The sequence below is a fragment of the Halichoerus grypus genome, chromosome 11 (genome assembly GCF_964656455.1).
Source record: "Halichoerus grypus chromosome 11, mHalGry1.hap1.1, whole genome shotgun sequence".
NCBI classification, from domain to species: domain Eukaryota; kingdom Metazoa; phylum Chordata; class Mammalia; order Carnivora; family Phocidae; genus Halichoerus; species Halichoerus grypus.
In genome coordinates, this window is record NC_135722.1 from 42,129,309 (window position 1) to 42,144,405 (window position 15,097).

Sequence of the window (15,097 nt, forward strand, 5' to 3'; positions counted from 1 at the left end):
TGCCTCTATAAATTTGCCTATTCTACATACCTCATATAAGTAGAATCATCCAAATTTGTCCTTTGCAACTGGTTTATTTTGCTTGGCATAATGTCTTCAAAGTTCATCCATATAGTAGCATGTATCAGAATTTCTTTCCTTTTTAAGCCTGTATAATGTGATGTTTTTGTTTATGCATTCATCTGCTGTAAATAGTTAATATTCTTTTAAAGATTTTTTTTAATGAGGAAAAAGTCTTCTATTTACCCACATATTTACCATTTATGGTGCTTTTCATTCCTTTGTGTAAATTCAGATTTCCATGTGATATTTTCTTTCTGCCTAAAGAACTTAATCATTCTTATAATTCATGTCTGTTCATGATGAATTCTCTCAGCTTTCATTTGTCTGAAAAAATTTTTGCCTTCATTTCAAACAGATCTTTCTGTGGTAGAATTGTGAATGTGTTTTATTTTTGTTCATTTTTAATATTGTTAAAGTAAGGAGTGAGATCTAATGACGTAATGTATGGTGATTAACGTAACATAATAAAAAATAAATAAAATAAGGAGTGAGGTAACAAAAACTAATGAGAAAAAAATCACTCATGGTTAGAGGACTGAAGTACAAATCTTACTAATATTGTAGTGGAGATAGATAGAAACATCAAAAGATAGAATTACGTTGCCCAAATATGATAATAAAAATCCTTTCTTCCTCCAGAAAGTTTAATATGGCTTTTCTCTGTGAAACACTTTTTTCCCCCAGTATTGCTCATTCTGTTTTACAGCACTGCAGTTTCACTTCACATTGTAACAGTCCCATGTTTCTCTAAGCCCTTCCTAGTCCTAATAGTTAATAGCTGTGTAATAGTCCATTAGATTCCTTCGTTTACTTAAGCTCCCATATAATGAGACATTTTCATTTTAGATTTGGAGTTTTCAAAGGATTTTTTTTTTATTCTATCATGAAAAGAGCCATAAGTGAGATTTAGAGGGCCAAGTAAATTATAAGGTGTATTATCTCTCTCTCTCTCTCTCCTTTTTTTAAAGATTATTTATTTATTTTTAAAGATTTTATTATTTATTGACAGAGAGACAGCAAGAGAGGGAATACGAGCTGGGGGAGTGGGAGAGGGAGAAGCAGGCTTCCCGCCGAGCAGAGAGCCCGATGTGGGGCTCGATCCCAGGACCCTGGGATCATGACCTGAGCCGAAGGCAGAGGCTTATCGACTGAGCCACCCAGGCGCCCCTGTATTACCTCTTTTTTATCAATTTATTTTGATTTATGGGCAATAATTTACTTTGTAACTCTCTCTGTTACACTTTATTTATTTAGGTTTTTGTCACAGCGTAATTGTCTATTCTTTAAATAAATAAATTCTTTGCTTTTTAAAAGTCTCCAAAATTTTTTCTCTCTGAGTCCAGTTTGATTTCCTTGCATGGAATAGCTGCTCAGTTCTCCAAACTGGGAGACCATTTGAGCATTTGCTGATACCTGTTTAAGAGAACCAGTTTTCTAGTAATTGGTTCATGAAGTTTGCTACATGTAGTACAAGGCAGGAAGAAGTTGGGTTGTTTATCACCTCCCTGACTCTCCTTCACTTATGCCTTTTCTAGAGTTTCCCTGGTTTTAAAGATTTTTTTTAATTTTTTTATTTGAGAGAGAGAGAATGAGAGAGAGAGCACATGAGGGGGGGAGGGTCAGAGGGAGAAGCAGACTCCCTGCCGAGCAGGGAGCCCGATGCGGGACTCGATCCAGGGACTCTAGGATCATGACCTGAGCCGAAGGCAGTCGCTTAACCAACTGAGCCACCCAGGCGCCCCAAGAGTTTCCCTGGTTTTATATACCTTTTGGCTAAAGAATTTGCTTTAATTTTTTTTTAATAGACTTTTAAAAAATTATTTATTTGAGAGCAAGAGTGAGCAAGAGCACGAGTTGGGGGGGAGGGGCAGAGGCAGAGGGAGAAGCAGGCTCCCCGATGAGCAGGGAGCCCGATGCGGGGGCTCGATCCCAGGACCCCGGGATCATGCATGACCTGAGCCAAAGGCAGCTGCTTAACCGACTGAGCCACCCAGGCACCCCTTGCTTTAACTTTTCTTACAGTGAGGTCTCTTGGCAACTAATTTTCTTGGTTTTTGTTTGTCTGAAAAACCCTTTATTTTTCCTTCATTTTTGAAAGATACTTTGTGGATATAGAATTCAAAATTGACAGTTTTTTTCTTTTGGTTCTGTAAAGAGGTTACTCCATTGTCTTCTGTCTTGCAGTTTACTATAAAGATGTAGCTTCAATATCTTCTGGCTTTCTGACGAGAAGCCTGCTGTCATTCTTATGCCTCTGTGTGGAATGTGTCCTGTTCCCTCTGGCTGGTTTTAGATTTTCTCCCTATCATAGGTTTCAGTAATTTGATTAGGGTTTGCCTTGGTGTGGTTTTCTTCATGTTTCCTTTGGTTGTGGTTCATTGAGCTTCTTGGATATGCAGGTTTATAGTTTTCATTAAATTTGGGAACTTTTTGGAACGATTTCTGTAGCTATTTTTTTCCTGTCCCTTCCCCTTTCTTCTTCTTCTGGAGCCTGTATCCAGACTCAGGATTATTACATTCATTCTTCTGCTGGTTTGTTCCCAGGCCTCTGGGAGTCTTTTCATGCATGTGTGCAGATCAGCACTTAGCCAAAGATGGGTTGGCAAGGGTATAGAGCATGTGTCAGGATAATTGTACACAACACTAAAAAAGCAAGTTGGAGTCACTTGTGGAAACCTTGAATAGCAGGCCGGATAGTATGGACTTCAAAATGAAGGCTGTAGGAAGTCATGAAGGTACTTGCGTGTGGAGTGAAATGATTGGTGCACAATAAGGATTACAATAGCAGCAGCAGGTGATCACACTTTGTGCCACCAATAATGGGGCAACCTGACATTATGGGTCTCCTAATACAGTACAGTAAGAGATATAAAACATCACCTATCTGGTATTCTAACCAAAAGTGAAGGACGTTTGGGGCGCCTGGGTGGCTCAGTCGTTAACCATCTGCCTTCGGCTCAGGTCATGATCCCAGGGTCCTGGGATCGAGCCCCGCATCAGGCTCCCTGCTTGGCCAGGAGCCTGCTTCTCCCTCTCCCACTCCCACTGCTGTGTTCCCTCTCTAGCTGTCTCTCTCTCTCTCTCTCTCTGTCAAATAAATAAAATAAAATCTTAAAAAAAAAAAAGTGAAGGACATTTTACAAAACAACTGGCCTAGCCTTTTTTTTTAAAAGTCATTGTGGTGGAAAACAATACAAAAAATCAGGGGGACTGGTCTAGGTTAAAAGGGACTAAAGAGAATAACAGCCAAATAAAATGCATGAAGCTGATCCTGTATTTAAAAAAACATAAAAACACGGGGCGCCTGGGTGGCTCAGTTATTAAGCGTCTGCCTTCGGCTCAGGTCATGATCCCGGGGTCCTGGGATCGAGCCCCACGTCAGACTCTCTGCTCAGCGGGAAGCCTGCTTCTCCCTCTCCCACTCCCCCTGCTTTTGTTCCCTCTCTCGCTGTCTCTCTCTGTCAAAATAAATAAATAAAATCTAAAAACAAAACAAAACAAAAAACCCATAAAAACACTTAGTGACATTAGGAAAATTTATTTGAATTTCAGTGTAAAGTTTTTGGGAATTATTCTGTTTCTTAGGTGAGAGAATGGTATTGTGGTTCTATAGGAAACTGCCCTGATTCTTAAGAGATTTATGCTAAAGTACTTATGGGGTGAAGAACCTTACTGTCATATGTTTAGCCAGAAAAGTAAGTGTACATGTACAGGTAGAATAAGAAAGCAAATATGGCATAATGTAAGCAATTGGTAAAGTGTATCTATTCTTTTAACTTTTTCTGTAGTTGGTTTTTTTTTAATTTTTTTTTTTTTAGATTTTATGTATTTATTTGATAGAGGGAGAGAGAGAGCACAAGCAGGAGGAGCGGCAGGCAGAGGGAGAAACAGGCTTCCCGCAGGGCAGGGACCCCGATGTGGGGCTCCATCCCCGGACCCTGGGATCATGACCTGAGCCAAAGGCAGATGCTTAACCACCTGAGCCACAAAGGCATCCCTGTAGTTGGAATTTTAAAAAAAGATAGCATTGGCATGTGAAAGAGTTAGAGTAAGGGAGAACAGTTAAAAAGCTGTTGCTATCTTTCAGTTGAAGGTTAATGAAAGTATTAGAGGGTGGCAGTTAAAAAGATAGGAAGGAAAAGGGTACATCAAATATATGGAGATAAAAATCTAAAGCGTTTGAACTCTTATTCAGGTGAAGTGAAAATTAGGTTTATTTCTTGGATTGTGAGTTATAATAAAGTGACATTACTGAATTGGAGAACTGTGACAGTAAACAATCCATTTCTCTACTTTTCTAGTCTTTTGTTGCTGAGGCTATGTTGCTCATGGCCACTATCCTTCATTTGGGAAAATCCTCTCTTCCTAAGAAGCCAATTACAGATGATGATGTAGATCGAATTTCCCTGTGCCTCAAGGTCTTGTCTGAATGTTCACCTTTAATGAATGACATTTTCAATAAGGAATGCAGACAGTCCCTTTCTCACATGTTGTCTGCTAAACTCGAAGAAGAGAAATTATCCCAGAAGGTAAGGTATATATGATTAAGTTCTAAAAGTGCTTTGTGGGTTTTTAAAAAATTTTGTTGGCTTTTCAGTCCTATGTGAGGGCTATTCCCTGTTATAGGCCTACAGAAAGCTTTCTTTCCATATTAAAGAGAGACGTGTGTATTGTTTTCTCAACACAGAAAGAATCTGAAAAGAGAAATGTAACAGTACAGCCCGATGACCCCATTTCCTTTATGCAACTAACTGCAAAGAATGAAATGAACTGCAAGGAAGATCAGTTTCAGCTGAGCTTGCTGGCAGCAATGGGCAACACACAGAGGAAAGAGGCAGCAGATCCCCTAGCATCTAAACTTAACAAGGTAACAAAATGTCAAATACACTGGTGAATTACTTAATATGGGCCACTTAAGAAAGTAGTAATCAGGAAGTGGCTGGTCCCACTGTTTTTTAAAAGAAGAACAAACTTGTTATACAGCATCAGTTTTTGTCAAGTCACTGTGATTGATAGGTTCATGAAAAATGAATTAAAACTCAGATGCTGGGGCGCCTGGGTGGCTCAGTCGGTTAAGCATCTGCCTTTGGCTCAGGTCATGATCCCAGGGTGCTGGGATCGAGCACGGCGTTGGGCTCCCTGCTCAGTGGGGAGCCTGCTTCTCCCTCTCCCTCTGCCTGCCACTCTGCCTACTTGTGCTCTCTCTTTCTCTGTCAAATAAATAAAATCTTAAAAAAAAAAAAAAAGAGTTGGACACTTAACTGACTGAGCGACCCAAGTGCCCAAAGATAAACCAAAACTTTTAAAGAGCAGGGCTCTGGCCTCTACTCTGACACCCTGCTCTGTTTCTCCTGCCCCTTGTTACTTTAAACAGGGCGACTCATATTCTTAGTGTTTGACTTCCATGTAGGATTTTATTAGGAAGGTTTTCCTACTCTGAAAATACATAAATTTACAAATCAGTGATCTAGTTTAGTCCCTTCTATTAGATGAGTAAACTGTCTCAGATTGATTGGTCCAAGATAAGGTTGGTAGCAGAATTGGAACTACTAAAACACTTTCTCTCCCTTAAATTTGGGAATTGACATCGACAGTATTACAGTTATACATTTTTAAATTTATAATAATAAATTTATAATAAAATTTTTTTTAAAAATTGTGGTAAAATTTACATAATATCAAATTTATCCTCTTAACTATCCTGAAGTGTACAGTTCAGTGGCACCGAGTATATTCCCATCCTTGTGCAGCCGTCACCATCAGCCATCCATCCCCAGAACGTTTTTCATCTTGTAAAGCTAAGACTCTGTGCCCATTGAACAATAACTCCCCACACTCCCTTCCTCTCAGTCCCCGGCAACCACCAGTCTGCTTTCTATCACCATGAATTTGATTGCTCCAGGTACCTTATATTAGCAGAATCATACAGTATTTGCCCTTTCGTGACTGGTTTATTTTACTTAACGTAGTGTCTTCGGGTTCATCCATACTGTAGCATGTGTCAGAATTTCCTGAGTGATATTCCATTATGAATATATACTACATATTGTTTATCCATTTATCTGTCGATAGACATTTGGGTTGCTTCCACCTTTTGGCTATTGTGAATAATGCTGTTATGAACATGGACCACAAATATCTCTTTGAGGCATTAATTTCATTTCTTTTCGGTTATACCCAGAGGTGAAATTGCTGGATCACAAGTCCCTTATCAGATGTATGATTGGCAAATATTTTCTCCCATTCTGTAGGTTGCCTTTTCACTCTGTTAATAATGTCCTTTGATGCACAAAAGTTTTTCATTTTGATATAATCCAGTTTTATCTTTTTTTTTTTTTTTCTTTTGTTGCCTGTAGTTTTGGTGACAATATTAAGTTTAAAGTGCTGTACTCTGGGTTTTTGTTTTTGTTTTTTTTAATTTGGTGGGGGGGAGCATATAAAATTTATCTTTGTGGAATTACAAGCATTTCTTGCTATATAATCTATTTAGTTCCTGAATTTAGGTAGCAGGGACTACCACGAAATTTGGATTTTATTTAGTTCCCAAGTTTTGGAAAGCAACTAGTGAGTTGAGATACTGAGGGATTTAACTGAAAATGTATCCAAATGTATTCAGTTCTTAAATTGAGATCATGTTTAATATATTTGCTCAACATATTTAACATCTTTCTCCTACTGAGCTATAAACTCTAGTACCTGTTATTTCTAATGTCCCATTTGCAATTACCATCTCTGTATTACACAACAATTTTATTGTATCAATTTCAGAATGACTTGTCTAATCTAAGCACATCTGTTAATTACCTAACAGACTTAGTCATTTGGCTGGGATATGTTTGGTTAAATTGTCTCAGTCACTTAATTTTCTCTTTATTTTTGTTTGACAGGTCACCCAGTTGACAGGTTTCTCAGATCCTGTATATGCAGAAGCTTATGTTCATGTCAACCAGTATGATATTGTCCTGGATGTACTTGTTGTAAACCAAACCAGTGATACTTTGCAGAACTGCACATTAGAGTTAGCTACTCTGGGTAAGGAAATTTACCATAAAGGACAGATTTTGTTACATAGTAAGTCTTTATGACAGATTATTAAGGGATATGTACAAGTTTTGTATAAGAAATCTTTTTAGTATAAGAATTTTTAATCAAGGCTTAGTTTTACATTTAATATTTAGTCTCCTTCAGCTCCAATTTTCTGAACCTCTGTGTTACTTGACTTTCTTAGGTTTATGCTCTTGGTACATCCAGATGGATTTATTCAATAAGCTCAACCTAGCAAATGTCAGTTTTTCTAGCTATAAATAAGAGTTGTTTAAGTTACAGATTTACCACATGGCTCACTTAGTTAAATTTTTAATTGCCTTAAAACAGAACTAGGTATTTTCTGAGTCTATAGCTGATACCTACCACATGTGCCCAACGTAATATATTATTATTACAATTAGCAACTTGAGATGTGTTTTTCTTCTTAATAAAAACACATGAATCATACTCTCTCTGACCACTTCTACAATGGTTTTGAAGTTGGAAAATATAAACTGTATATAGAAACAGTGCAGTGCCAGGGTATCTGGTGGCTCAGTCAGTTAAACAGCTGCCTTCGGCTCAGGTCATGATCCCAGGGTCCTGGGATTGAGCCCCACATCGGCCTCCCTGCTCAGTGGGGAGTCTGCTTCTCCCTCTGCCCCTCCCCCCTCTCATGCACTCTTTCTTGCACTCTCTCTCAAATAAATAAAATCTGTTTTGTTTTTTTTTTAAGATTTTATTTATTTGACAGGGCAGTCGGGGAGAGAGTTGGAGGGAGAGGGTGAAGCAGACTCCCTGCCAAGCACAGAGCCCGATGTGGGACTTGATTCCAGGACCCTAGGGTCATGACCTGAGGTGAAGGCAGACGCTTAACCAACTGAGCCACCCAGGAGTCCCAGTAAAATCTTAAAAAAAAAAGAAAGGAAGAAACAGTCAGTGCCTCTAGGAAATTCCATGTGGCTTAAGCAATAGTTAAAGGACCTTAAGATATCAAGGGAAAAGATACTTCTACCCTGTCTTCCTCAGCATAGCTTGATGCCTGTATAAAGAATGTATATAAGTCTTTCCATGGATTATTTTATCTTTCTTTGTAGTGGAGTCTATAGTTTAAGACTTAAGCTTTCTGAGAAGTTTATACTCAATCACTGAAATAAAATGGTAAACCCAGAGTGTACACACACCCACAAACTGAATAATTATTCTGAGGAACCTGTTAACCTTTTCAAAGAAAATGTGCAAATTGATGTGAATAATAAGGTGTTAAATGATTTCTTTATTTTGTCCTCAAAATATTTGAATCATAACTCTTCTCTTGTTCCTTATTTTGCTAGAAGCTATTAAGCTGCATACATTTTAAGATTTTATTTTTTGGGAGATAAGATTTATGATGAGAGATATATATGTGATTTAATGTATATTTTAACCATATCTAAATGTTTTTTCAGGGGATCTGAAACTTGTGGAAAAGCCATCTCCTTTGACTCTTGCTCCTCATGATTTTGCAAATATTAAAGCTAATGTTAAAGTAGCATCAACAGAAAATGGAATAATTTTCGGTAATATAGGTAAGGAATTATTTTATAGCATGTGATGTTTGAATATTTTTATTAAAGAATTTCTGTAATAAGTAGTTGTATGACATTTCTTGAGGACAGGACCTGCATCTGTTCATTCATTCGCTCATTCATCATTTATGGGGGCATCTGCTATTATATTAAACATTGTACTGTATTCATGGATGTACAGAAATGAACCATAGACTGTCCTCAAGAAACTGCCAAGCAACAGGAGGAAATAGATAAGTAAAATATATAAGTACAACACAATGTCAGAGGCGCTAGTTTATATACTCTGTGCTTTGGGATCGTAGAGGAAGAATGCTAACCATCCAGAAGGCTGTAAGAAGGAGGAGGATATGTTACCGAAGGAGAACTTTTGAACTGAGTCTAAAAGTTTGTATAGGCATTGGTTCCCAGGCCACCTAGGCACTAACTTATATAGAGGCAGTCAGTCAGTCAGTAAGCATTTTTTTAAGCAAATTCTGTGGAAGGGATGGAGCTACCATAGGACAAAAGATCTCTCCTCGGGTAATTTGTGGTCGAGTAAGGGAAGACAGATAAGTAGAGTAGATATGTGTAATATATAATGGTAAGTGGTGCAAAGGAAGCTTGTGCTAGGTAAAGTGGGAGTCTGTAGAAATTTGGTCATTTTTCTTAAAGTGGTGGGGGAGTGGGGAAGGAAGGTTAGGAAGGGCTTTGTGGCATTTTGAAAGATTAGTAAGTGTTCTACAGATAGGCAAGGATTCAGCTGTAACAAATGCAAGTAGTTTGATATACTTGGAGTTCAAAGTGGGCTGGAGGGTAGTGGTTTAAAAAAAAAAATGAGGTTAGGAAGGTTAGGGGGAGCTCAATTTTACTTGTCATGCTAAGGATTTCAGACTTAGTCCTGGATGTAAAGGATTAGAGCCATTAAGGAATTCTCAGTGAGTTACATGATTAAGCATTTGTTTCTTTTTTTTTTTTTTAAGAGAATGAGTGAGAGAGTGCACATGAGTGGGGTGGGGGGGGTGGCCAGAGGGAGAGAGAGAAGATCTTAAGCAGGCTCCACGCTCAGCACAGAGCCCGATGTGGGGCTCAATTTCAGGACCCTGAGATCATGACCTGAGCTGAAATCAAGAGTCAGATGCTTAACCAACTGAACCACACAGGCGCGCCCCATGATTAAACATTTCTGTGATAGCACTGTAGAAGACTGATTGAAAGAGGCAGGAAGGCTAACTAGTAGACTATTGGAGTAACAAAGGTGAGAGATGACAGAGCTCAAACCAGTGCAGTAGTGGTTGGGTTGGAGAGAAGTGCTGAATATTATCAATATTAAGGAGATAGAATGCCCAGGACATGGACTGATTGAAGAAGAAGTGGCTAGAGTAACCCTCAGATTTTTTTATTGGGTTGATATTTATGGCAATCACCAAAACAGGGAATATAGGAGAGAAGAACAAATTTGAGAGAGATACTAAGGTAAATCTTGAGCAGGTTGAGAATAAAGTATCTAATGATGTCCAAGGGCAGTTTGATATGAGTGTGGAACTTGAACAGGAGGTCTAAACTAGAGATAAATACTTGTTTGAAAACCGTAGGAATGGAAGAAATCACTCAGGGCATAAAAAGTGAGAAGAGGGGAGATTTGAAAACTGAATCTAAGAGAACAGCAATATTGAAAGCTTGGTCAGATGAGGAGAATCCTACAAAGGTACCTGAAATGTGGTAGAGAAGAAGTAAGGAAAAATCTTCCAGAAGAATCTGGAGTTGCAAAAAGTCAAGTAACAGGAAGTCTAAAAGAAGAGTCCTTTGGATTTGGTGATCAGTGAAATTAAATATTGCTTGTGGTATATCTTGGGCAGTGGTGGTGAGTTGAAGACTTGGAGATGGAGAAATAAGGACAGTGAGTGTAGACTGTTCTGAGTGTAGAACTGTGGTTTTGATAAGAACGAGAGAGGGCAGTAGACTGAAGAGAAGTCGGGATGAGGAAGAATTTTTGTTAAGGTGAGTATGTTTATAGACTAAGGGAAGAGTCAGTAGAGAATACGAAGGTAAGGACCTAAGAGTGAGGGAGGTAATGGTTGATGGAGTGACATCCTAAACCAGAGTGGGGATCACAGATGGCAGGAAATACGAATCTGGAAGAGAAGAGACAGCACTTCCCTGATATGAAGGGTAAGGAGGTGAATGTGGATACAGAGAGAGAGAAATTTGTTTTTAGATGTGAGGCTAGAAATTAAAGAAACTTATTCTCAGTGACCTCAGTTTTCACTGAAAGTAGATAGAGTAGGGGAATGTCAAGAGAAGAGGCTAGGAGGAGGAAAGGTAGGCTCCAATCAGATGACAACTTTTTGCTGTGGATGAGGCAGTCATAGAAGTAAATAATCTTATATACTGTGGCTCCTCAGTATTCATTCAAAAATATTAGTTAAGCACTTCTGAGGGAACACTACTACTTACCTGCTACGTTTATACTGACTGAGTTTAAATACTGCCCCTACCACTTAATCAGTTCTGACCTTGAGCAACTTATGTGACTTCTGTTTCCTCATCCATAAGATGGAGAATGATAATACCATAACATAGGAATAAAGTATTAAACAGGTAATCTTTGTAAAGCATTTAAAATAGAGCCCAGGATAGAATAAGCATTATATAAATAGTTGGCTAATATCATAATTATTATTTGGAAATATGAAAATTTTTTAAATTAAAATTTGCCTCTGGTGATTCAGGACCTTTTGTGTGTGTGTATATTGCAGTTTATGATGTCTCTGGAGCAGCAAGTGACAGAAATTGTGTGGTCCTCAGTGATATTCACATCGACATCATGGACTATATCCAGCCTGCCACTTGCACTGATGCTGAATTCCGTCAGATGTGGGCTGAATTCGAATGGGAAAACAAAGTTAGTCCTTGGGAGATTTCCTTGAACTCCTTATCTTCCTTTTTGGCTAGTGTTGAGGAATTCTCTGATAAAAGTAGTCCCACTAAAAAGTGTCAGATGTAAGAAGCAGTCTCTCAATATCTATTCTTGCAAATTAGCCTTAACCAAAAATTATGCGAGTAGTTTGGTAAGTTGTTATAAACTGATGAGAGTCGCAGTTGTATGATTAGTCTGATTGATCAAGACATTGAAGACAATATTCCATCCCTTGGATGTATGAATAATAATTTACTATTGAATCCAGTGTCCAGAAGAGGTTTTACAAAGTCAGTGGCCTTGATTTTTATTAGAAATATTTTATATGCAGCATGTTGATCTTTTATGAAGTAATCTATGTATGAAAGTTCTGATACCAACTTGCAGTTTGTTGGATTTTGTAGATGTCATTTAGTTGTTGTTTTTTTGCTCACCTTCCCCACTATATACTTGGAAGGAGGTTCCATATAATATGAGTCTGTTTTCTCAACCCTGAGATCAGAAATACGCAACTTTCTCATTATAAGGATTATGATCTCCTTGACTTTTTTCTCCTTCTGTACAGGTGACGGTTAACACAAATATAATTGATTTAAATGACTACCTACAGCATATATTAAAGTCAACTAACATGAAATGCCTCACTCCAGAGAAGGTAAAATTTGACTGAGAACTTCTTAAATCTGATAGAGAGTAGTATGGCAAATTCCTGGCTTTCTTGTATTTCCTTTAGTGTATTTTTGTTATTGTTCAGCATAAGAAAAGCAGTGTCATTCTGGACTAGCTAAAAGAAATTATCCCATAGAATGCATCAGTCTGCTTACCTCTTTGTACCGGAATATACCAGCCTGCTTGTTCCTAGTACAGTGACCCAACTGAATAGTCAGGTTCATTTTTCTTTTCACTCTTCTCCCTTTCAGCTAAAGGCTCATTCCAAAATAGGTTTTGATACTAGATTAAAAAGGTCCATGACCTCTTCTCTTGGTTCTGATTGTGGGTCAATATATTTGTTCAAATACAGAATTTTCTAAGTTCTGTATACATGAAAAAAGAATAGGAAGAAAGAAAAATGAAGCTGAGGCTCTAAGGAATTTCTTTTCTTTGTGGAATTCCTGCTAATGTTATAATACTAATTTTATTAGTAAATTTCTGCCAGACAAATGGGTTTTAATTCATATATTAGTTTACTCAACAAATAGTCTAACAAATACACAAACAAATATCATACGCCCAGTACTCTGTGAGCTTCTGGATATATAGTAATGAAGAAAATAAAAATTGTCTCTCCTTCATGGAGCTTAAGGGCTGGTGCAGACAACTCTGTAACTAAATAGGGAATGTATATATACAAATTGGAATAAGTGCTATTTCTTTAAATACAGTCACTTTCATTGAGGTATAACATAGACACAGTAACATTCACACTTTTTACATATATAGTTCCGTGAGTTTTGACATTTATTTAGTCATGTAACCACCACCACATGGTAAGTCCTATTTTAAATGATAATTTATATATGCTGGTGGGTCTTGCTTATATGTCGTTCTCTAGTGAAGTATTGAATATATCATAAATTTCTTCCAGGCTCTTTCTGGTTACTGTGGCTTTATGGCAGCCAACCTGTATGCTCGTTCCATATTTGGAGAAGATGCACTTGCAAATGTCAGCATTGAGAAGCCAATTCAACAGGGCCCAGAGGCCCCTGTTACTGGCCACATAAGAATTCGTGCAAAGAGTCAGGTAACAATTGGGTGTTACCCAATTTTTTGGGGGGGGGGGTTGTGTTTTGTTTTTGTTTTTGTTTTTGAGATCATCTCTGAACTGAACAAAAAGGAAGAATTTATTTCTTCATTATTTTTATATGTAGTATTCTCTGTCATACTTGTATTTTGTGCATTAGATGCGTATATGTAATAATAGTATTCTCTGAATAGAAATAGAACTTTTGCCAGAGCACATACCCTCCCCAGTGTCCATCACCCAGTCACCCCATCCCTTCCACCCCACCCCCCAAGCGCTGTGAATTGTGCAAGACTGTTGAATCTCAGATCTGTACCTCTGAAACAAATAATGCAATATATGATATGTTAAGAAAGAAAAAAAGAAGAAGAAGAATGTAGCAGGAGGGGAAGAATGAAGGGGGGGAAATCGGAGGGGTAGACGAACCATGAGAGACAATGGACTCTGAAAAACAAACTGAGGGTTGTAGAGGGGAGGGGGGTGGGAGGATGGGTTAGCCCGGTGATGGGTATTGAGGAGGGCACGTTCTGCATGGAGCACTGGGTGTTATGCACAAACAATGAATCATGGAACACTATATCTAAAACTAATGATGTAATGTATGGGGATTAACATAACAATAAAAAAATTTAAAAAAGAAATAGAACTTTTGCTTCATTAAAATGGCCCACTTTTTTGGGCCTATCACTCTGGATTATTTGCCTAAAACAAGATTGATTCCTGTAGGGTGTTTGTGAAATGGGTTCCCTAGAGTTTTTTGAAATCTAAACTACAAATCCAGTGACTAATTGTAAATCTAGCACTAAAAGTACTTAACAAAGTAAAGTTTTGGTGAGTCTGGTTTCATTATTGATGTGGTGTCATTGAATGAGGGCTTGGTTAAGATACAGAAACCTACTGGTTTTATATAAATTTAATAATTATAAACATTTTCATTCTTCCTTACAGGGAATGGCCTTAAGTCTTGGAGATAAAATCAACTTGTCTCAGAAGAAAACTAGTATATAAGAATAAACAAAAAGTCCTTGCAGCTTTACAGTTAAAATTTAGGTATGGGCTTATTGGACTCCAACATCTTTTGTACTCTTTCATGCTTTATGTTATATAGAATCTGAGTTTATGCTGAATGCATTCCAGCCAATAATTTATAGCCTTTCCCTTAAATCAAGATTGAGTTTAAAATTATAGTTTGTCTTTTGTCTTAACAGTTCTGAATGCTGTCCTCAAAGTATATAATGTTTCTCACATGTACCAAGACCATTTTCACAGTACAATAAACAGATCTATTCCTAAATCTTTTGTTATTTTATAAATAAATATATAATTACCTAATTTTAGTTATGTAGCAATGGATTTCTTTTAGTTGGGTTATAGGTTTCTATTATAAATTTAAATCACTCTGAGTTGTGCATATACAAACTTTGTTAAGAGAATTTACAAATTCAATGATATGAAATGAGACAGACCTTGATTTACTTGATTGACTTTTACTTATTTATTATTTTGACATCAATATCTCTAAAAATCCCTTATTGTGTTCTAAGAGCTTTTCTCTGGAATTGAGCTCTAGGAGGAAAGTATCAAATAACTTGAGAAAACAAATCCATCTCCAGTTTAAAAGAGTATTATGAACCCTGACTTAAATAAACATACTCTTCTTAATTATCCTGAATCATAATGAAAAGTAATAATCCAAAGTAGATCTTTCAATCATTCACATTTAGCTCAGAGTCTTATTTTATGTTTGTGGAATTATATTGGCCACAGCCAGTTACTGAGGCTGCGCTGGGAGGATTCCGC

The 15,097-nt window shown here is 37.5% G+C and overlaps 1 protein-coding gene across 1 annotated transcript in view; it reads left to right on the plus strand.

The window, feature by feature from the left end:
* COPB1 (coat protein complex I subunit beta 1) overlaps positions 1-14,591 on the plus strand; it is a 37,145-nt gene extending 22,554 nt beyond the window's left edge. Inside the window, exons 15-22 of the mRNA XM_078058374.1 lie at positions 4,365-4,592; positions 4,751-4,930; positions 6,951-7,095; positions 8,538-8,657; positions 11,396-11,541; positions 12,122-12,211; positions 13,142-13,297; positions 14,246-14,591. Of these exons, the coding sequence (XP_077914500.1) occupies positions 4,365-4,592; positions 4,751-4,930; positions 6,951-7,095; positions 8,538-8,657; positions 11,396-11,541; positions 12,122-12,211; positions 13,142-13,297; positions 14,246-14,305 (1,125 nt within the window). The 3' untranslated portion in view covers positions 14,306-14,591. The remainder of the gene's footprint in view (positions 1-4,364; positions 4,593-4,750; positions 4,931-6,950; positions 7,096-8,537; positions 8,658-11,395; positions 11,542-12,121; positions 12,212-13,141; positions 13,298-14,245) is intronic.
* The last annotated feature ends 506 nt before the right edge of the window (positions 14,592-15,097 follow it).